This window comes from Halyomorpha halys, unplaced genomic scaffold (genome assembly GCF_000696795.3).
Source record: "Halyomorpha halys isolate HHAL.00 unplaced genomic scaffold, Hhal_1.1 Scaffold810.1, whole genome shotgun sequence".
Lineage (NCBI taxonomy): Eukaryota > Metazoa > Arthropoda > Insecta > Hemiptera > Pentatomidae > Halyomorpha > Halyomorpha halys.
The window spans coordinates 241,847-265,592 of record NW_027110315.1 but is presented as its reverse complement, the minus strand read 5'-3'; the positions used below and the strand labels follow the sequence as shown (position 1 = coordinate 265,592).

Genomic DNA, 23,746 nt, shown 5'->3' with positions numbered 1-23,746 from the left:
TATATATATATGTTGATCAATGCTTAATTGATTGGAGCTATCATATGTCACTTCAGTGAAACTTAATTATGTTGCATTTTGTTTAAATTTATTTTGCATAAGTATCGATTAAAAACTGCTAATGAAGTTCTTTAAGAGGGTAATAAATAGAGTAATTAGAGTTTAGATCCAAAATTAAATCCAAGTTGAACTACATTATAATGGGAGATCTATATATTTTCTGAAATATGTTTTGATCTATATGTTTTGAGAATTTTAACTTCCCCCAAATTTGAACTGATGGACTGAGTATGTTTTTATTTACCATAATACAATTCATTTTGACAGGCTGGCTTGTTTATATTTATGAAGATTCTGATATTGATAGGAAAAGTTTACTGTTATATTGTAATACTAACAGTTTTTAAAAAATATATCTAGTTACAACTACAACTGTTAAAAAAAAAAATACTGAAGGGGGAAGGAGGAAAAACAAAGTCACATATTATACTTTTTGTTTTCTTCAATAAAGTTGGGTAACCCTAGTGCTCTTTCACAAAATTGAATATCATTTTCTTTTTAATACCATGGACTCTGTTAATTTTATAAAATGAATAAATAATTGTACATAAATCTTTCATTAAACCCCACAGGTGGCTCTGATAGCTCAAATTTAAAAACAAAAAATTATTATTATTTTTTTTTAAATTATGTCAACAGTTACGTTATTTTTGTTCAAAAATATATTCAAATTAATTTTATTCTTCACCCTATTTTTAGTGAACTGACTATACATTTTATTTTTTTTTTTTAGGTATTATTGGCTTGATTATGGCTTGCGGTTTTGGTGCCTATCAATTCAAAAACCGAGGTAAAATGTCAACGAGCGTGTATTTAATGCAGTTGAGAGTTGGAGCACAAAGTGCTGTCGTAGGCACACTCACACTCGGTGTCGCCTACACACTCATAAAGGAAAATCTTTTGAAGAAAATGGAATGATTTCTTATTGTAAATTCGACTTCATCTGTAATCTACTATGCTTATATGCTATTTTATCCTAGAAAAGTATAATTGTTATGACACTTTTTAAATGTGATACCTATTTATTTTTGTATATATTATTGTAAAAATAAGATTTATTGTTGACATTTTGATTTCTTTTCTTAATTGATTTTTAAGAGTTGGTAATTTATGATTTGTCATAAATTGATATCTTAATCAATTGTTATGGTATTGTTATAAGTTACCATTGAAAGACAATGTTATTGTATACCTACAGTATTATTTATTTTTCTAATAAATAATTTATTGATTAATAAATTATGGAAGTTAATGCATTATTTTTGATATATTTTAAGCTTTTGCCACCTCTCAATTGTTTTGCCCTGGTTCACTTAATTCAAATGCTCATCCAATATATGTAGACTTCATCTCCAATAGAATGAAATAATTAATTGTAATAATAAAGATAGATCTTATTAGCAACTAAAGACTCTGTAATTTCAATAAAGTATGCAGTAAAAACCTATTTTTATTTTAAACGAAACATGTTCTTAATAATATTAATAATGTTAACCTTTACACAAACAGAAATGGTATTATTTAATAAACTCAAAGGGAAGGGAGTTTATGAATGAATCTGAGATTCATATAATGTATTACATTTTGAGATCCCTGCAGTTATAAAAATTAATAAGTATAATTCTATCTTAATTTGACTGAACACTCAAGGTGTTTTCGTTGAGACTTGTAAGTTATGTAATTCTTAGTTCAGAGTAACGAGAATTCCAATAAATTTGTTAAGTGGGACCACAGGCTATAAAAATCCAAATAATTTTTATTATTTTCACTAGTTATAAGTATGCTGTTTATAAGGCAACCCAATGAAGTTGGGCATCACAACATTATTAATAGTGTTTTTCTCTCCTTAAATCAAAACTAAACTTCAATAAGTTTGACAGTTATCTCAATAAACCATAGTTTTTTTTTCAATTGATATACGATAGTTGATTTGGGCGGTTTAAATTTTTTCTCCCATTTTTTAAAATTTATTCTCTTATCTTAATTTATTTCCCTAAATTCCCTTTTAATTCAGAGCCAATAAGGAAAAATATTTTACTGATAATGTAATATATAAGATATTATTTTCCATTCTTTCTCTCAGAAACCCTGTGTGACAGAGCTATTTATCGATTTCACATAAATGATTTATGATTCATTATTATGATATAAAAAAGATATTCTCTCATCCAACCATTCATACAAGCCTCCAATTAAAAGATAAATGATTATGTTACCTTTGCACAAAAATACTGTCGCTATTGAAATAAATCATTGAGGAGGCCGAACTTAAAAAAAAAAAATTCATCAAGACATGTTAAAAGACCATTTATTGAGGAAAATTTTAGGTTGTATAACATGCCAATGTTACCCATAGCAATAGAGCAGCAGTCTGATAATAAAAAGCTTGTTAAGTACTTGTCTCTATTCCTTGTTATTACAACTTCATATCCTTCGAAGCTGATACTAAGCAATAACTTTTTAATGAGTTGAAATTATTGTGTTTAAACATGATATTCTTGAATATAAATCGGAGAATCAGATAGGGGTAGGAAAAAAAAAAATGAAAATGAGAAACTTAATCATTATTATAGTTTTGACATAATTCATTAAAAACGTCTTCAAGAAATTTTAAAGGTATTTTGTCCATTAGAGATTTAATAAAATAAATACATTTTGTATTTCTCTCCGTAGCTAGAATTTTCATCAAACTTGAAATACTTTTGTCAAATCAGTTTTTTATTGATTGATCATTTAATTTTTCTACAATTTCACATGTTATTCAGTTGAGCAAATGCACTTGGTCATTTGCTTATTACGTGTACAAAACTAGAATGTATAAACCAGATTTAACTGTGACTGAACCACTGGGCACAGTTAGTAGAATATATGTAATTGTAAGAAAATATATCGATAGCTTATTTCATAGTGGTACTAAGAACATGGAAACTAACTTTACAAAAAATACATATAAGGTTATCTCTTTCAGGACAATCAACATTTCAATTAATGAAATATAATTAATTGATTTGGCTGAACTGATTTAGGTATTAAATCTAATACTATTCAGTCAAAAAAATGATCAGCATGAAAAGCACTACTGTAATGCAAGCCATCAATATGAAAGATACTATTTAGAGTTATTTAAATGTTTTTGAGTTAATTTTAAAATTAATGTTTATAATTCTATTAAATTACTTAATGTATGACATTTATGGACAGTTTTAAGATTTTTTTTTTTAATTTCCAATATATTGTATGTATCCAATATAATGTATGTTTATATGGTACTGAATCAGATGAAAATTATGGGAGTCTTTTTCAATATCAGAAGAGAAGAGAATATGTGAATTTTTATAGAAAATATTGTAATTTAAAGTATAAACGTTTTTACAAACAAATTCGGAATATCTCTGAATTTTTATCATTATAATTCATTGATGCTTACAAATCAAAAGGCATTTGTCATTAACAAAACTAAATTAGATAAAAAAAATTAAAATCAGTGATATTAGTAAATATCAGATAGTTGAGAAATCAGGGACCATTTCTGTTGTAGACAATTTTTTAAAAGAGGTCTTTTATTATGTTTGAATTATTTAAAATCCATTTATAATCCCTGATATAAATGAAAAATATATTTTTGGATACTATCTTGTAGTATATAGCAAATATTTCTGGATCTGAATATTGTGTATTAATGATTAATCTGGTGGGTTAGTCTATGTACAAAAAAATATAAATAATTTTCTGTGACATATTGTCCACAAGGTTGGGCTGAAATGTCAATTTAAAAAAAAAGAAAGAAACCTTTAAATTTTTTTTTTGTTTACTGTCTATTTATGATGAATATTTAATTGTTATACATCTGTTCATTCAATCTATAACTTCTAAGTTTGAATCAATTTATATACAGAAATATTGAATATTAATGGTTTTCTTACTCAATATAATTTTAAATACCTGCCTATTTTATTTAGTGAGCTGACCACTACTACTAGTTAACTACAAAATTTGCCAAATATGTTTTTTCACAGGAAGATCCTGTTAGGTTAGGTCCATAGTATTTATCACTAAGTTACTAGATATGATTCACCTATCATTTAAAAAAAAAAAGCTGATCATCATGAAAAATTCCATTCTATAACCAGGCAAGTTCATATATCGGACACAGAAAATCTAAATTGAAGTTACCTAGTTGTAGTATTTGCACAATGATTTAATCTTCACCTTGCAGAATTTGAAAATATTGGGATGTTTACATTACTCTTAGGCAGGAGGTATTGGAGCTAATGGTATATATAATATAAAATGGTGTATATAATATAAAGATAAAGGATATAAAAAAAAAACAGTAATTATTTATATTTTAGGAGAGTATATACTGTTTTTCTTTCAGGTTTTATTTTAATTATTATATTTTTAGATTTCATAGCTATTACCAATATGATTTTAATTATTTCTCTGTATCAAAGTAAAATTATTTTGCTTCCAACTGACAACAACCATTGGTCAATGCAAATTACGAATATGTTTAATTTATTCCAACTACATAGTATGGGTTTGTAAAAAAATAAATATAATGCAAATTTAATCAGTCTAAATTCTTGAAAAACAAAGGACCGTTCTTTAATGACATTGAATAGTTTCAGTATTGTACCTCAAGATAAAAAAATACCTTTAAGATGTAATAAATTTTTTTTTTTATTATTTCACACCAGGGCTTCTGTTCCAAGTAAATTAAAATTATATAAAACATAATTATATATTTTTGTACTTCTACTGTGTTTTGAGGTTTCTAATGGTAAATAGTTGTTTTATGACAAATTAATCAAGGAAGGTATATATCTTTATCAAGCAAATCTCTGTTCACTTATGTACATATTCGATCATGCACTAAATACTCTTTTTTTATTTTCTTTTTATATAAAAAATATTTAATCACTTAATAATATAAGCTGAAAACTGATGCAGTATGAGCTCTCTACTTTATTTAGTCCTCAGCAATCTACCTTTAATGACAGAAATATATGAGGTTCTGTAATCAGTATTTTTTTTTCTTTTTTTAGACTCCCCACTAGTCTTCTTGAGACTTAAGTTGCCTTTCTATCCTTTTATCATTAAGAAATTTATATAAAATTAAAAGATGGCTATTATATTTAAACTGAACCCCCTTTCCTTACCTTAAAAAAAATTAAGAGTAAATTGTATTTAAAGGAGTTAAACAGGAATCTCTGCCCTATAAGCCTCATTCAGTTAGGAATATAAAAATTGTTTTCTTTAAAACCCTAATTGCTCCATTCCTTACTTATGGAGCAGAAACCTGGACAAAGATTAAAGATGAGCACCAAAATCTCATATTACAACACAAGATCCTCCAAAAAACATTTGAACCGGTGTTTATTGGTGGAACATGGAGATGAAGGACCAATGAAAAAATGTACAACTTCTTTAGTGAGACCAATGTCGTGACTGATATTAAGTGATTTTGACCAAGAAGGCAGAAACGGAAGGCAACAAGATGACGGAGATCATTCTTGGGCAGAGGATTGATGGCTGACTGAGACTTTGATGGATTGAGTTTAGAGTTGGAGATGCAAGGCTCTTGGGAGTCTGCAACTGGTTAGCAGCAGGACATTGTACAGTGAAATGGTAAATTTCAGCATCAACTGAGGAAGTTTTGATTTTTTTTTTTTGTATGTTGCATATGATTAATGTCAGATGATAGTCCTGAATTTTCGATTTCTATGAATTCTTTAAAAAGTCGAGTAGTTTTTAGTTCTTTTTGTAGTTAGTTTAGTTCTTTATAAAAGAACAATTAGTCATTTTTACTATAAAGTTGACTCTTAGAGGGGTTGAAATCAATGAAAACTGAAAAAAACTTCAGCAATTTTGTTGATTTATCATTAATCATCTATCACATACAACATTCCAAAAAATCAGAAGAACCTTTTTATGAAGTGCGCCTTCAATTCTAGGCCAGGCACTTCTTCACTTTTGAATTGCTAGTTGAATTTATAGTGAACTGTATGATACTAGTTGAATGAAATAAAGCATAAGGTGACAGGAAGAGAATTCATTTATAGAGGTTCGTTAAACAAGAGAGAATGGTTAAACACTAAATCTATTGTTACAACAAGTAAGAAGGGTAGCCGAAATAGAACATTTATTGTTAGAGATGGTTAATTAATTTTTATAGAGGTTTAATGATGATGATGTTAGTTGTGGATTTACTCCATGCTTTCATGCTTCCTGTTTCTTGCTTTCTATGTCCCTTCATCTACCCACTCCTCGGCTACCGGATGACTCTTCGGAAGTGTCCTTACTCACTCATGATTTTTTCAAAAAATAGAAGTGAATTAAGAAAACCGCCTCTAGCCAAGACTCTTTAGTGAGTGCCTTTTGTTTTATCGAGCACATGGGACGCTGGGATGGCTAATTATCCATATGTTTTGAGTCTTCTAATTGAACAGAACAACCTTATATTTATTAGACTAGGTAACCACATATTTAACGATGATTTTAGTAGATTTATTTAACAGAAGTTCTAACTGGTTGATGATTAAGGAGGTTTTGATGCGTCCTCATGTAGCGCCGAATTATTAACAAGCCCCAAATTAGATGGAATGTGTTACGATACAAAGATATTTTTCAACGTCCATTTTGGCTTTTATTCTTATGATATTTACCACCCTAAAACCGGAAAAGCAATACCAACTCGTTGATCCTCCATCATGGTTTATAGTTGGGTATAAGCAATAATCTAAAAACCTCTCTCAAGGTAGCTCTATTCTTGCGTAAGGCTTTATTTTCGAATTTAAATATCTCAGTTCACATGAATTTTTTCCAGTCTCTCTTTAGTCCGATTTTCGTGTTCTTTTACAAATTTCAAACGCTCTTCCTTTAATTCCTACGAGAAATAAAATGACCAGAAGACTAGTCATGGAAGAGGAAAGGAAATGTAATTTTTATTCTCGAAATTTCAGAAATTAAAAGGTCTGAGGTCCACCTGAACTATCGAAGAGGGGGGGTAGGGAACACCCCAGATAAAAGAGGAAGGGCCAAGCCAAACATTTATCTAAAAAAAAAATGTTTATTTATAAAAAATTTTTATTAATAAAGTAATAAAAGGCACAGTTAATCAATTACGAGTAATACCTTAGTCATAAAACATAAAAAATAACAGTAAGAAAAGTTTGATTTATCGATAAATATTTTATTAATTCGTTCTAGAGTTTAAAAAAATATTGTGGATTAAAAGGTATCTTAAGGCCTAAAATACGTTGATAAGAAGATTTGTCATGCTTAGGTTGTTAAAATTATTTTTCATCATATTATAGAAATAATCATTTAAAAGTTTTAAGAAACTTTAATTTAACAAATGTAGTCATCGACATACTCTCCTCATTCAAAGAACATAGCTTTTAATTTATTAGGCAAAGTTTTTTCTTGTCCTGTCCGCTTCTGTGCGTGGACCACCTGGTACAAAATACTTGTAACGTCAGCAATAAAAACCCATAATTCAAATTTGGGGTAATCTTTTGGAAATCTGAGGGATAATATGTATTTCTTTCGTTTTATTTTAATTTTGGTAGTGTGACGCCATTACTTCTCGTTCTAAATGGGTATCTCTGATTTTAGTTCTTCTTCTTCTTCTTTTACTGGCACAACAGGCGCAACAAGCTGCCCTTGGCCTGCTCAACGGCCGCCAAGCATCTTTCTCTATCTTCTGTAAGGGTAACTGGGATCCTCAGTTGTCGCAGATCCCGCCTCACAGCATCCCTCCATCGACCCTTCGGCCTACCACGCTGCCGCACACCATTCGGAACGTAACTGTACAGTTTATATGCCACTCTTTTCTTGCTCATCCTCATTACATGGCCAAGCCATTTAAGCCTCTGTATTCTTATGTACGCGGAGATGCTACATTCCTTATAGAGCCCAAAAAGTTCTTCACCATTTTTCCTTCTTCGCCAATTACCATTCTCGTATACGGGCCTTAAGATTTTAGTTATTGACAAATATAAATCCAACAGACCACTGTGATTGCAATTAGGATTAGGATTAGGAGTAAGAACTTACACGTTTGATAAGAACAGTTCTTCTTTCAAAAACAAATGAACTGTTATTCGAATTGAATAACAACTGTTATTTTTATTTCGTTCCCCAGTTCGCCACTAGCGTTGTCGTAAGTTCGGTTTTTCGTTAAAACGGTTACACAATCACAGTGAAGGTTGAGTTCTGTTATGTTTACTAGTAACAACTGCTAGTACGTTAGCTGTTTTGCTGTCTTTAGTTCTTCTTTTTATCATCACTTTGATTATTTATGTTAGATGATGATGGTATTCTTAGACTCATTTCGTTTGTTAGTTTTATGATCTATCTTTTTTCAGCAGTTCTTAAAAACTGTTGTTTTTCGTCAAAGGACATGTCATTAACGTTTGGGAAATAGCAGAAACGAACACCTATTGCAAAAACAAATATATAGCATATAATATAGCTAATATCATATGTTTTTTTTTTGCTATGATTGTATGCGAGTGTAGATTAGAATAACAAATCAATAATCTGCATTGTCTAGTTTAATAATAGTCACTCTTAATGGCTAAATTTTTTAAAAAGTCCGTCGAAAAAGGTGTGTGGAGGTGAGTCAGAGATTACATCAATAATTTTTAGTATGTTCTTCCTGAACTAAATTTCTTTTTCTCATCAGGTTTGAACGCAATGTTTTTGCGTGTTCTGAGTCCAAAAAACAATGGCAAAGACAACAAAGTGGTTCCAGATCTTTTATTAGATGACGAGAGAATTTTATATCTTCCCACGACTGATGCTGGGTAATTTTTTTAAAAACATTTTCCTACTTAAATTTGATTAAAAATTTGTTCATTGAGAGATAAAAAATGTTTTGTTTGTATTAGAATATTTGTGTGAAATCCGTAGAGAAACCGAAATTCTGAGATTTACTCTAAAACATACTTAAATAGAGAGGGAATCTGCTAGGAAAAGTGAAGCCAAAAAGATGGGTCTTACGGTAAACTCCAGGGGTGCGAGAAAGAAGCAGGAGCCTATCACTGGCTGCCTTATGTTTCAGATTATATTAGACATACAATCCTTTTAACCACAATGTAAACCTGAGCTCCGAGGGCGTGGTCAGCTTCCATCTTTTTAATTTCACTTTCTCTTCGAAAAAGAGTATGTTCAGTTTGTTCTCCTGACAATAATTGGTTCACAGCTCAACCTAAGTTCGCATAAATAGGTGTTACCTAAGTTTTTAGGTATCACTCTGGTACTCATGACAACCCATAATTATGGATTAATGTGAATTTAGACCACAAACACAACTGAAAAGTATCCGTTGGGCGTTCTTATAGTCAAAAGCTGTGACCCAATTAAATCAATAATAATAACTGAAAATATGGTCGGTGAGGCAATAGGTAAGTATCGAATTGTATTACTCAAATAAAAAAAAAAAAATCTCTTCTTTAATCTGAATTTTTGGTTTTGTTCCTTGTGGTGCTCCGATTCACCACCTCTCCGCTTCTTACCGTCGGGCGCCCGACTTCTCCTTCAGGGTATTTTCCGTGTGACGCCTTTCTCCTGATATTATATACCCGAGCAGAATTAATAGGGAGATCTTTGGGAAACTGTGGAGATGTAAAGGGGGTGGGGGACATTAAGCAGATAAAGCAAGAAACGGTATATAGGGAAACATTAAGGAAGGTGCTTGTGGGTGCCGAAGAGGTGAGAAGGGGGAGAGTGTGGGGTGAGGAAGAAAGAAGAGTGCAGAAGAAAGGAAAGAAGGAGAATGTGTGGGGAAAGCTGAGAAGAAATGATATTCGCGTGGTTTATAAAGCCGTTTCATGTCTAAAAAAATAAAAATAAAAGTTTCGGCAAGTCTTTAAAAGCGTAATGAAGATTTGACAAAAAAAAATTGAGGAGTTTCTAGCACACTGCTCGTCAAAAAATTCAAATAACAAGTTAAAGGCGTCGTCATATAATATGCAGTATTATATGAACCTCGTGATTGCACAATCTGTCAAAATAATTTGGAATTGTATTTTATACGCCTCTAAATATTTCAATTTGTATGCATGTTTTAGATCTAAGTGCGACTGGACATTCAAATCTAAGGATGTAGCCCTCAATGATGAGGATAGCTTCCCATCACTTGAAAATACTTTGAATGAAGATCTGAAAAATGTATTCTTTATCCACGGATTTTATGAATCTGTTGACTCAATGTCAGTGAGAAATGTTCTGAATGGTTAGTAAGGTAATATCATTACCTTTTTTTTTTTTAGTTAACTACTATTGTGTGTAATAGTTACTATCCAACATGACTTGTTACTTCTTCTGCTTTTTTTCTAACACGTTCGTAGACTTAGGTTACTAGAACGTTTAAAACGCGTTTGATAAAAATCACCTGGTCGTTTGATATTACTGACGTATCCCTTTCTCATGTTACAAGGGGAATGTTGCTAAATGCAATTATTCAAATATATATTTATATTAATTAAAATTATTTCTGCAAAACTATTATTGTTGAATTTCTTTTCTAAAGTTCTTTAGTGTATACCGTTTTACAAATTATATATCTTTATATTTAATTAATATTGTCAACATTGAAAATATAGATATAATAAGGGGTGGTCTTGGGTAATATAATAGCATATAAACGACATAAAGGAACAAAGTATTTATTTACGTTTAGTCCATGCTTTATAAAATGATTGCAATATTATGATTAAATGAAATTATAAAATGATTGATTGATCCAGATAAATATGGTTTCCCATATCAATTACATTATAAATTATTATATAATACATATCTGAATAACTTCTGAGTTGGGTAATGCATGTCGTGGTGTGTAGTGATGTCCTAGCCGTTCCAGATCTGATTAGCGCATGTTTTCTCTGCTCTTTCTCGAAGACTTCTTTTCGTCGAAGTCCACCCTCTTTCCTCTTAGGTCTGCCCTCTTCTGTCTTGGTCTCCCTCCTTCTCTCGAGTTCGCTCTTAAGTCCTCCTCCTGACAAGTATCCCTCTCACCCAGTTGTCGCAGGGGCGTCATCTTTTTTGGAAGCTATTTCCTCATTGGCTTCCGTTAACACAAAGGCCTACAAGTGTTTGGGATAATCTATAATTGAACTGCCAGCCGACAAAGCAAGCAGTAAATTTTAATTAACATCTTGTACCCATTATACCGCTGTGAAAAAGTCACTTTGCGTTGTCTGGTTCTGATCCCTTTCTCATCCTTGTCACCTCCGGGGTAAGGTATCACCGCAGATGTGCGATGTTAAGTGGCACTAAAACTTTAATAATATCGATATAGTCATTACATATCAGGCTTCTCTTTTCCTCCTAGCTTTCCGCATTCATTATACCCCTTCCTCCCATTCAATCGCTGTAACTAAAATTGAAGAAATTGCTTATACTTATTGGCTTAATCTTACCGCATTGGTTGTAAGATCTCAAGCTAACAGCCACGATAAAGGCTATAAATTCTGGCAGAAACGTCGGCACGATTAGATAAGTTATTTAAACTTATTTGTGTTATAATTTGACCACACTCCCCAACCATCCTCTTCTCGTATGATTATAATTATTATTGAGCTCATAATATTTCTGCTGAGCATGTTTGACATAAGACCTACATTTTATCCTCAAACTATCTCATAGGAACTAGATTGTCTTTCTTAAGCTATCAAGCTACAGTAAGGTTTGCTTAAGCCGATAAAGGTTTAAAGCAGAGGTTCTATGAGGTATGGTTTTAGTAGACACCATCAAAGACTGTGGAAGAGAATTAACAACGAACCAAACATCAATAGGAATGGTTTGTCTTGAGACTCCTCTTCGACGTAAAAACAAATTTCTGAACAACATCTACATATGCTATTGTAAAGTAGGTTGGTATTATCTAAATAAATATTCCAGATAATAGATTTAATTGTATCTTATGCTTTGATAATGAATTTGAGTTGTTGCCTCGAAGGGTACTTAGAACGAGGTGATCACAACGTACTCCTCTTGGACTGGTCAGTCGTGGGAAGGCTAAACTATCTTCAAGACTACATTTACCTCAAAAATATTGCGGAAAGGGCCTCAAAAGCTCTACAATCTATGGAAAGGTTGGGACTGATCAGACAGGAAGATTTGCACATCGTGGGTAACAGTATGGGTGCACATCTTGCCGCATTGGTCGCGAGGAATCTGGGCTCGGTAAGAAGGCTGACAGGTAAAATAAATAACTTAAATTGACAAGGAAGCATTGCGATAGATTAGAAAACAAACAGTGAAACTAAAGTCAATATAAAATATTATATAGATTATACCCACAATGGTCAAATCGGGGATTTTTTAAATCTGGTAATTCTAAATAAGAAATTATAACTTGTTTTTTTTATTTACTCAATATTTTTTGTATACAATTTTTTTTTTTTTTTTATGGCTAAAATTGTAATTCCTGAAGTCGAATTTGATACCTTTTGGTGATAGTGTCTCGATTCATATTTGGATAAGAAAAGTTTCGTATTAACTTTTTAGAACACTGTATTTTTCACATGTCTCCTACTCTGTATCCACCTATTTTTTTTAGAAATATAAGGATATGTTTTTTTGAGTTGTTATTAACATAGGATGTAACTATCCGCCAAGACATATTGTCGGACGATATATCCGATTATTTTATCTATCACTAAATACAGGAGACAAAAGTTACACATCATACCAGCTCTTTTTCTAGTATTATAAGCTCTGAACGTTAGTAAATAAGGAAATAATCGCTTATTAATTCTTTAATAACTCATCCATCTGTATTGGGATTGTGATATCGATTTGATTGTGACATTTTTTTTTTTAATAATAGTCTTTTTAGCTGATATTTGTATGAACAGTCGAACAAGCATTAATAAACTTTATGACGATTATTATTATTTATTTGAAAAAAAATTTTAATTTTCTTTTATTGATATTTATTTTGGTGTATAGATAGATCTTTAGGTAGATGCTTGTTTAGTTTTCCATTTCAAACCGGACGCAAAAAAAAAAAAAAAAAAAAAAAAAAAAAAAAAAAAAAAAAAAAAAAAAAGAAGAGTTTATTTATTCCTATGATTTTAGTACATAAGTATTGGGTTGTAAAATAAGTTCGTACAGTTTTTCAATATTTCAATTTAATCCTTTCTGTGTTTATAAAATCATGTTTACTTGGTCAATAATTTGTGTCTCGCAAAGACATTGTTTTTAATCCCGTCCTCACGTGTCTTTGCAGACCCGGAAGAAATAATTCGAGTTTGGCTGGTATGTGATCCCCCACCCACCCTATTCACCTTGCCCCAACAGATTTCCAATTATTTCGGGCCCTTCAAAACTCTCTTAGCGGGAAAAACTTTGATTCGCTGGAGGACTACAAAACGCACAAAGAGGAGTTCATTGCGCAAAATCTGAGAAGTTCTGGGAGGACGAAAATAGCAAATTACTTAAAAGATGGCAATATGTAATAGATCAAAATGGGTCATTTATAATTGATTAAAAATATTTACAAGAATATGAAGTTTTTATTGAAATCACCAGTAAAAAAAACCTTACGAACTTATTAAACAACCCGAAATATTTGCATTTATAACTGAAATTCTTAAATATCAAACGATTGACATTAAGGACGTAACATGTGCACATATAAGGGTATATATGAGTCGTTTATTTCTAAAACCCATAAATGATCAAACTGATAAAGTCTGTTTTATGAGGAAACGTAAAAAAATCAATATTTCAAGAATAAATTGATCAACAATATAACTAAAAATATGTTCCAACTGTTCTCCAAAATATTATTAAAAAAATATTGCTCTTATTTCTTCCAAAGATCTCCGGGTAGTAATTTTATATTTATATCATTGTAAAAATGTTTTAAGGTGCCTTTTGAAACGAAATTCAATTATTATTATTGAAAACAATCAAAATTCAGTATGTCAAAATTGCGATCTCCAGTAATTGGTTGGTGGTCCGATTTACCTAAGAAAACGATGCTCCAATCAATATTGATACAAATTGACTTAAGTTAATTTTGTAATTGGAGGTAACTTTTATGTATATATCTCAAAGTGTACTGTTTGAATTTTAATTACTTAAATTACTTAAATACTTAAATACATATCCTTTCATTATTAACTCTACATCCTCGCTAATGTGAAAAGGACATGCATGTGTTACTATTTTTATGTATTATATTACAATAATAGACTTCACAAATTAAGGCGGATGGCATTTTCGCCATATTGCCGCACTACATTGGCCGTATATAGTTCAGTCTTTGAATCAATGCATAATGTAACGTAGTCATGATGACAGTTATTACGTTGAGTTCTGTTGTAGGGAATTCTTGAGATTTTAACTAGATTTAGGAGTTAGATTGTGGAGGGAGAGTTGGCAACGCTGCAATTTTTGAAGAACACCTTATTTCGTGATGACTATTATAGTTCCGTACATTCATTCATTTCTTGTATCAACGTTATAATATATAAGGCTCTAAATCAAGATTCAATTTTTATAGGTCTTGACCCAGCAGGTCCCTTGTTTAAATGGAAAATTATCAGAAACTCAGAAATATGCAAAAATGACGCCACATTTGTTGACATAATACACACAGCTATGAGCAGGTGAATGAGATTTGTACAATATTTTTGCTATAAAAATAATGCCTAATATTCAATGTTTCTCTTTTCAGATTTGGCATGAGAGGAAAATGTGGCGACGTTGATTTCTATCCAAACGGAGGTCTTTGTTTCCAACCCGGTTGCAAAAGGAGTTACAGTCTGAGTGTGCTCGATTCGAAACGTATATATATATTTTAACAATTCAAACTTATCTACCTTGTACGTAATAATAAAATTATAAAAAAGGATTGGACAATCTGCTCATAACTAATTTAAAGAACTATTTTCAGTGAATAAGTGATTTGCGAAAATGATGAAATTATGGTAGGGAATATGGACTATAGTAGACGTCACGTAATTAGATGGTTCTGAAAAATCATGGCGTTGTTAACTATCGTTCTATTACCTGACTAACCATTTCCTGATTAATGATATAAGGATTTTTCTTCTCTCGTTTCACAGTTAGCTATAATAAAATAAAGATGGGTGAAACCAATTATTTCAAGACCTATACTATCTTATACTATTTAACGTCGCTAACAGTGCAACTTGCTAAAAACTGTCTTGATCAATGATGATGAAGGATAAAACTAAATACTACCAACTTGTTTTGTGCTAATCCTCGCACTCACCCATTTTTAATATGTGCTTGAACCGGCGATAACATTTATGAGAATTATAGGGAACTTCCTTTTGAACTTTATTAATTTTTTTATTAATGCATAACTTAGGCCTAAAATACAAGATTTTTCAGTTAAATTTGGGTTTTTAATTTTTTTTTTCTATGCTTTTAGCAACCAAAACTAAAAAAAAAGTTTAAAGCGCAACAAGGCAGTATTATTTTTCTGTAAGTCTCTGATGTGTTTTTTCCCATGTCTCCAATGTGCCTATTTTTTTTAAATATTTATTTATTGCTATTTACAACTGTACATTATAATACATTTAGTAAATCTGATATCGGTTAAATTGGAGTGTTACAGGCGTGTAGAGTAACTTCACATTGGCAGCACTCTAATGACGTGTTACATTAGCAGGTCTCGTGGCCATCTTCTTTTCAGGCGCCTAGGAGGATTGTCAGGAATGGAAGAGGATGCAAGGTTAGAAACTAGGGGGTTTGAGTGGATGGAGAGTTTATAATGGAAGGAATGATATCTGGTTCGGGCTAGATCGGTTGCATAGGGAACATTAAGATTTATCTATGATTTTATTTGTGACAAAGTAAGGAGCATTGAGGATTTTACGAAGGATTTTGGAATAGAATAGATTGAATACGAGAGGAATTCGAAGGTTTAGTGGAGCCCTAAAGCTCAACTCCATATGTCCAGATTGGCCTTATTACAGTCATGTAGATCAGTCTTTTGTAATGTGTTGGAAGTTTTAGACAGTTTGTCAAGTAAGTGCTGTAATAGACGAAATCGAAGTGCAGTTTCCTGTCCTTTCAGTCTTGTGTGAGGATTCCAGGTTAATGGTTTGTCCAAATGTAGTCCAAGGTAGCGGATCTGTTCGACAGGGGTAAGAGTTTCCTGTCTTTTCAGTAGGTTTATGACGAAGGGTAAAGGTGATTTGATGGGATTTTTGGAATTTATCTTAATCCTCCAATTACGACACCATTCTTCGAGGGCTGTGATATGGGATTGGAGAGTTTGGGGTACAATTAATGGGTTATTATTAACTGCGAGCACATATGTGTCATCGGCATACATGGTGAGGATAGTGTTTGGATTGGTTGGAATGTCAGCTGTATAGACGGTGTAGAGGATGGGACCAAGGATACCTTGAGGAACACCAGCGAACTGAGAATAGAGGGATGAATAGGAACCATTGTGGTTTACTTGGAATAATCTATCGATGAGAAAGTATGTAGGAGGTAGGAATTTACGGAATTTGTAAAGCAGTCCCAGGTGCCAGACTCGATCAAAAATCTGTTCTCAATGTGCTACTGAGTACGAAAAAGACAACATATCAATGACAAATCTATGTGTTTATAAAAGTATGAATGATGTAAGCAAATTTTTAAAAGTGACCATTAAACAAATAGTTCTAGGATATTGATGTAAAAAAAAACATTATGAAAAAGGAAAACACAAGATCCAACTATAATCATAAAAGAGCAAATAACTGCTGATGAATGAGTGGTTCGGAACGTTGATGTGAAGAATATTTTATCAATGAAATGCTAATAAAAATTAAAATGTTTAAAGCATGAAGGCTACTAATTGGACCAGAAAGAAAAATATCAGAAAACATCTTGAATTGTTGCTTAAAAAAAAGAAAGAAAATAACTTAATAACTAAATGTTAATGTTTCTGAAAACATTTTTTTTTATTATTTATTTAATACTAGATCGGTCTGGTGGGCCTTACATGGTTAATATAAGTAACATTGTTTTTTAACAATTGATTATGGGAGAAGGTAAAGTCTCATACAAAAAACACCCCTAACTATATACAACGTTATAAATAAAAAGAAAAGATAAAATAAATAGATTAAAATAATAATTCTCAATAAGGGAGAAAAATAAGGTTAATAACAAAAATAGCAACATTCGTAGACCTAACATAACAAACAATAGCCCTTTAATGGGAAAAAGAAAAAAAACAACAATTTGAAAGTTTTATATATTTTTTGTCTCTTAAATTTTGAACTTTTAAATAATAATACTGTGTACGAAGTAGGGGATAGATTATTTTAAGTTATTACAATAGATTTAAGACGTCACAGAACGATCCATAAAGACCTAAATGTTCCTTATGTAACCGATCTACTCCGAACCAGATATCATTCCTTCCATTATGAACTTCCTAACTACCCAAATCCACTAGTTTCTAACCTTGCTTCCTCTTCCATTCCTGGCAATCCTCCAAGGCGCCTGAAATGAAGATGGCCTCGTGACCTTATATTGTTAAATGTATTTATCTAAGAACGGCAGTTCTTCAATAGACCATTTTATTGAATCAGTGAATCATGAAAACGAGTTCTTTACGGTTAGTGAATCATTGAGATCTCAAGTCATAAAAGAGCGGTAGTTTCTTTCAGTCCCTTCTCACATTTAATAAATTTCAATGACTGAATATTTGAGGACAACTGAACAATTTGTGACGATGATAGGCACCAAAATAACTGCACCTTTCGGCAGTTAGTTTTCTACTGAATCGTTTTCGATCCAGTTTTACAGGATGGGTGTGTAAATATCTTATGGGATTTTGCGGTACCGAAAGATATTAGCGGATGTATCTTTTGCAAGCTGTTTATTAAGTGAATGGAAATCCACAAATGATCTTAATCGGACCCATTCGATGGCTCAACTTTTGTCAACAGCCAACGTTTTGCTAGTACAGGCATCATTAGTGCTGCAAAATAAAAGATCAAAAAATCGCAATGCAGAGCACTCACAAATCAATTGCTAAAGAAGATAAACCTAATAAATATAGTATTTATTTATTTTTATTATCTCTTTATTGCCAGGTCGACCTTGCATGGCTAATTTAACAATTTGATAGTTTTTTAACATTTGATGATGGAGGAGTGGGGTATAGTCTTGTGCAAAACACACCTCTAACTAAGTACAATTATAAATAATAAAAAAAAAAAAATTTGTGACTAAAGAATGAAAGAGAAAATTACAAACAAAACAAATGATATTTATAGAATTAGTAAAATAATTTATTGACTTACACTGAAAAAAAGAAGAAAAAAGTGAAAAACATTATAATAAAAATAAAATAATAATAATAAATTAGTATAGGATATCTTGCATCAGCTTGGGCCTCAGTCTTCGAAATGTGGTTGGATTGCCCACGTTATAAGTTACTGCTCCTTCAACTACTGGTAGCTGAATTTTGTGTTTTTTGATGAAATGGTTTATCGATTCCAATTGTAATTCTTATAATGGCTGATATAGATGGCTGCTTCTTATAATCCAAAAGAGATCTACCACGATTTTTAGGACCTTAAAAGATTATAATAATAATAATAATAATAATATTCTTTATTTATTCTGGGATTGATCCCTTTAGAATTATTACAGACGTCAGAATTAGGCTTAAGAGCCTTAAAGTGAAATACAAAATAAGAATGAAATTATAAAGCGTCATAAAATATAATAAAATAATGAATTTGAAAAGATTTAAAATGAACAACAATAATTAACAGAATATATAAACTAAGAATACAACAAAAAAATTAAAACCATATGTCATATATCAGGTGGTCGAAGATACGGGATTTGAAGGTTGGAAGGGTATTAGAACTACGAATGAAGGAGGGAATAGAATTCCAGAGGGATGAGGAACGGGTGAGGAAAGATCTACCTAAGGCTGCGGTTCGATGGGCAGTTACATATAAGTCTGAAGGCCGTGAGAAGGTATTGCGGGAATGCACTGAGGATTTAAATTGAAGGATATCAGAGACGTACGAAGGACGTGGGGATTGAATAACTTGGTAGAGGAAAGAAGCAAGAAAATATTTACGACAGAATGAGGAGTAAAGCCACTTCAATCTTCATAAAACCGGGTGACAGAGGCGTCTCTGGGGTCCCCAACGATGAATCGTACAAAGCAATTAAAGCTTGAAGCTTCTCCGTGGCCGACAATAGGTCAAAAGGTGGGAAGAAAAGGTAAATTCAGAAATCAGCGTAGAAATGGTATTGAGAATATTGGATAAGGTACATAGTACATGGATCCCATACAAAATAATCGAAGAAAAATATATTTTTCCTTTTAGATTTAATATAAATTTAGCTCTTTAAATGCAACATTTCTCATATGTGCCTTGGAGCAAAGAAGTATAATGGAGGGGGTAAGCATGCATGAAAAAACAGCCAAAAAGGTGGGCCTTATGAATGGATCCAGGGGCGTGGCAGAGGAATAGGGGCCTATCAGTGGCTGAATGTTTCAGTTTAGATTGCAATGGTGGACATCCCTATTAATCTCGGCGTTAACCTTGCTTCGTGGGTGTGGCCTATTTGTCTTCACTTTTACTTTGATGGAGAGTAGCTTTATACCACTCCTTGATCTCTACTTATGTTACCTGTCTCTTTCTTTAACACATCTTGAACTTTTTGGGGATTGAATAACTCTAATAATAATTTATTTCTATTGATATCGGAGTAGATAAAGCGTAAATTGGATAATTATTTACTGCTGTAATGCTCGGCATTTGTAGTCGAGTGTGTTAAGGACGGAAACCATTGTTAAGACGTTATTTATTGTCAAACCTACGAAATAAAAACTCGACATTCCCACCGAGGTTAGAATAGGTTAGTAACCTATATGCTAGCCACCACTGCAGGTCTGGGATGGTGAAGTATGGTGGAAAAAAAAAATTAAATTTTGCTACAAGGTTCTTCCAATAATGTCCAAACAGTTATTATCTGTTATTTTGCACTATTTATTTGTAAAGAGAGGTCAATATAATATGACTGATATATTTGTTACATGGTATATGATTGATAATATGATGTTTGATCAGGATTGGTTAAGTTGTGCTTAGGTTTTTTTTTTTATTTTTATTTTCTTAGGCTTGTGTAGCCATTGGAGGTGCTGGAGGTACTTTGTTGAGAGCTTGACCCGGGAAGATGCATTTCTTGCTGCTGCTGCCGATTCTTGGGAAGACTTCAAGAAGGGAAACACACGAGATGTCATACCGATGGGGTATTGCACTCCTCCTGAGTGAGTATAAAGTATCAAATATAAACGCAAAAATCTCAAAATTATGATTTTTTAAAGTTTTTTGTAAATAAAATTTAGTTAACATAAACCTTTTTTTCGTAAGAAATGAGTACTCACTATCAAATATTTATTTACAGCTCTTCTGGTTCCTATTTCCTCCAGACATCAGATAGGTCTCCATATGGTAAAGGAGAAGACGGTCTTAAGTATACAGACGTAACGTGTAAATAAAAAAAATATTTTTAAATTTAATTTTATTGTTTTTTATTTAAAATTAATAATAATAAAGTTTAGCGAGCCCAAAGGTTCGATTCTGGTGTCATCATTCCTGCTTACATGATTTCATCCAACGACTCTTGTCCGAATTAGCCTTAATAAAATCTACTAGTCTAGGTCTGCGTTAACTCTTAGGACGTAGAAGAATTGACGGATCGAGATATGTCTTGGATCCGAGTTGCGATTAATAATCTCGATTAGATGGGTCGAATGGAAAAGGAATCGAAGGAGATCAACGAAAAATGGATCCCTTTCCTTGAAAACAAATTCCGCTAGACCTTCAGAGAGAGAGAGATTTCGTCGAGATCTGTTTGGAGCTTATGAAAAATTCCAAATAGGCTCAAATGTTAAGATTAGTGATATTGCCATATTGATCGAGAATATTGTTCTGGACTCCCTGGTCATCATAAATCTACTCGCTAAAATAATTAGCGTGTAGATTTATGTATTTATTTTACGATTATGTAAATTACATTAGTATTTGAATTTTTAAAAGCACATCGCCTTCTTTATAAATTATAACTCCTCTTTGATTTTTTTTTATATTTTTCATTTTTTTTATTATTATTTTTTTATTTAATTTTTTTTTTTTACTTTTATCATGCCATAGGCGTTGATGACCAGAGGGTTTTACGCCTTTAAGCAACAATCAACAACAACAAATAGTTAGCTCTGAAAATATTTAATATTATTTATTTATAATATATTTATAGTATTTATTTAGTTCTGTGCACTGGAGGTTTTAAAATTTGATAAGTCCATAAATTTAAATAAAAATAATCATTATTATTATATGGGCGACAGACCATGGTTGTCCAAACCCTCGCATAGGTTTTCCTAATACATCACGCGTTTCTTGACGTGTTTTTTCGTGGGGTGGGTTCGTCACTCCCACGCCTATTTTTTGTTAGTGCCACCCATTGGCTAACGGGTCTTATAAGTGACCGGGGCCAGGTTGTGAGTGAGTTATGAATTATTTTATTCTTGAAAAAAAAAAAGCCCAGGTGGGACCAAGACTCGGTCTGACAACCTTTGGGTTGGTAGACTGGAGCGTTGCCACGCTGCTACCAATGCTCCCTTAATAATTAGTAATGGATAATTGGAAAAGAGAAAATTGAGATGTATGTGAGAGAAGTAGAGAGGATAAAAGAGAAACGGTTCAGAACAAAATAAAAATAAAAGCAAAGAAAATTGACAACGGTAAAAAAAAAAAATAAGATGTTGGTTATAAAATAAGGAGCATTGTATTGTGAAGTGATATTTAGCTATAATGGAAACGAAAACAAAGGAGAAAATATTATAATTTTGTTATAAATAAATTTAAACTAAAAGCAATTCTTCATTAATATATATTACATAAGCATTTATTAAGTTTCTTTTCGAATCCATTTATATAGATAATTCATGCTTAGTGGACACCACAAGAAAAAGCTTGCCACGTGAATTAGTGGGTCGTTAGAACAAGGTGAGAGGGAAGTGGGATTTGGGATAGCTTTTAAAAGGTCATAGCTTTTAGCAGAATATTCTTATTTTCAATCATCTTCTGTATAGAAAAGTATGGATGAAAAGTTTGGCACCCACCCCCCACAAAAAAAAAAACAACGACAATCTCTCTTATTTTACATGTGTTTGGGTCCTCTAATTAACAAGAAGAAATTTTTAAAAAAATTTTGTAGTAATTGAACCTTATTTCCGATAGTCAGTTATTTCACCCCATTTTTTGATTAATTTAATGAAAGGTACATAATACCTTTTGTATAATTACTAGTCAAAAGGGGGAATCAAAATGGCTGCAGTTTCAAAACAAAAAAATTTTTTTTTTCTTTCCGAGCTTCATATCGTTAAACTACCTACAACGCTAGAAACATAAAGAAAGACCAGATTAAGATAAAGGTGAAACTACTTTATGGCACATTACGTGTTAATATGAGTGCATGAGATATTATTATTATTATTATATGGGCAACAGACCATGGAGGCCTAAGTCCTTGCGCGATGTATTTTCCAATATTAGGATGTAATATTCTCAGTATTATCACGCGTTTCTTGACATGGTTTTTTCGCAGGGTGGGTTCGTCACTCCCACGCCTATCTTTTGTGAGTGCCACACTACTTTGACGGGCCTCACAAATGCCCGGGGGGAGGTTGTCAGTAAGTTTTAGCATTCATTTGTGCTTGAAAAAAGCGCGAGTGGGACTGGGATTCGATCCGACAACCTGTGGATTGGTAGACTGGCGCGTTACCACGCTGCTACCGCTGCTATGAAATATAGTTCTCGCTATATAAATTCACTAACTACCAAATTTTCAGTGTATTTTATTTGAAATGATTTACTTTAAAAAATATATCTCGGGAATTACTGAACGTAAATAAATAGTTCTATTAAGGCTTATGTTTTAGCAAATTTACTGTTCTTTAAATTAGGTTTTCTAGTGTTTTGTGTAGTTTTAAATATACGGCATGTAACAATCTCACAAGAGGATATTATAATACAAAAAAAAGGGAATCGTTTCCCGCCGGACCCACCCCGTTAAGACCCCCGGGGAGCGACAATCCTATATCACTTTTGAAATAGCTTAAAACGGGAAGAGGAATCTTTCAAATAGTTAAATCTAGCAATATTTAAAAATCACCTGAAATTGAAAAACGGCATGAAATAGTTCATCAATTTTGACTATTAATTATACATAGTTTTCATTAATTTAATAAAATAATTGGGGTGAAATAACTGATTCTACACTACAGCTATTATATGGCTACATTATAGAATTATGCCATAACTAATGACAAAAATAGAAATTTTCGGAAACTTTTTAATGCTTATTATATTTTTTTTTTTACTCTGATTTACAGAAAGAATTTTATTTTTAGATCAAAGTTTTAATTTTTGTTGATTTTTAGACGAGATAAAGCCTTTTTTTAATCTGGAAGATTATTGATTGACCGTGTGTGAAGATGGTATGAGTATGGTCCGGGTGCGGTCAAGAGAAACTCAAATAGTAGAAATATACTAATTTAATGAGCCAACGTTTCGCCCCACGTTGCAGGGCTTCTTCAGGGCTAAAAAAGATACAAACACATAGTTACAAAAGGAAAACAAAAACCTAAGTG

The 23,746-nt window shown here is 31.9% G+C and overlaps 2 protein-coding genes across 7 annotated transcripts in view; both read left to right on the top strand.

Annotated features, from left to right (window-relative positions):
• The window catches only part of LOC106686349 (HIG1 domain family member 1A, mitochondrial), a 5,365-nt gene extending 3,858 nt beyond the window's left edge, over positions 1-1,507 (top strand). For both annotated transcript variants that reach the window (XM_014429583.3, XM_014429584.3), the window contains exon 3: positions 794-1,507. In XM_014429583.3, the coding sequence (XP_014285069.1) occupies positions 794-978 (185 nt within the window). In that variant the 3' untranslated portion in view covers positions 979-1,507. The remainder of the gene's footprint in view (positions 1-793) is intronic.
• A 6,706-nt stretch (positions 1,508-8,213) lies between these two features.
• On the top strand, positions 8,214-20,611 carry LOC106686352 (pancreatic lipase-related protein 2). Of its 5 annotated transcripts, none has more exons than XM_067048464.1 (9): positions 8,214-8,674; positions 8,753-8,873; positions 10,140-10,303; positions 11,817-11,945; positions 12,032-12,274; positions 14,588-14,693; positions 14,762-14,871; positions 20,209-20,359; positions 20,497-20,611. In XM_067048464.1, the coding sequence occupies exons 1-9, from the start codon at positions 8,641-8,643 to the stop codon at positions 20,588-20,590; spliced, it is 1,152 nt and encodes a 383-aa protein (XP_066904565.1). In that variant the 5' UTR covers positions 8,214-8,640; the 3' UTR covers positions 20,591-20,611. The 5 variants fall into 5 exon arrangements, with proteins under 5 accessions (XP_066904565.1, XP_014285074.1, XP_014285075.1 ...); XM_014429588.2 differs by having other exon boundaries at positions 8,215-8,674; positions 11,814-11,945; XM_014429589.2 differs by having other exon boundaries at positions 8,221-8,684; positions 11,814-11,945.
• The last annotated feature ends 3,135 nt before the right edge of the window (positions 20,612-23,746 follow it).

Coding starts and splice junctions, on each gene's coding strand:
- LOC106686352 (XM_014429588.2), top strand. CDS start 8,641: ATGGCTAAATTTTTTAAAAAGTCCGTCGAAAAAG. Junction 10,304..11,813: donor AGTGAGAAATGTTCTGAATG/GTTAGTAAGGTA, acceptor GTATGGTTTTAG/TAGACACCATCAAAGACTGT. Junction 20,360..20,496: donor GGGTATTGCACTCCTCCTGA/GTGAGTATAAAG, acceptor ATTTATTTACAG/CTCTTCTGGTTCCTATTTCC.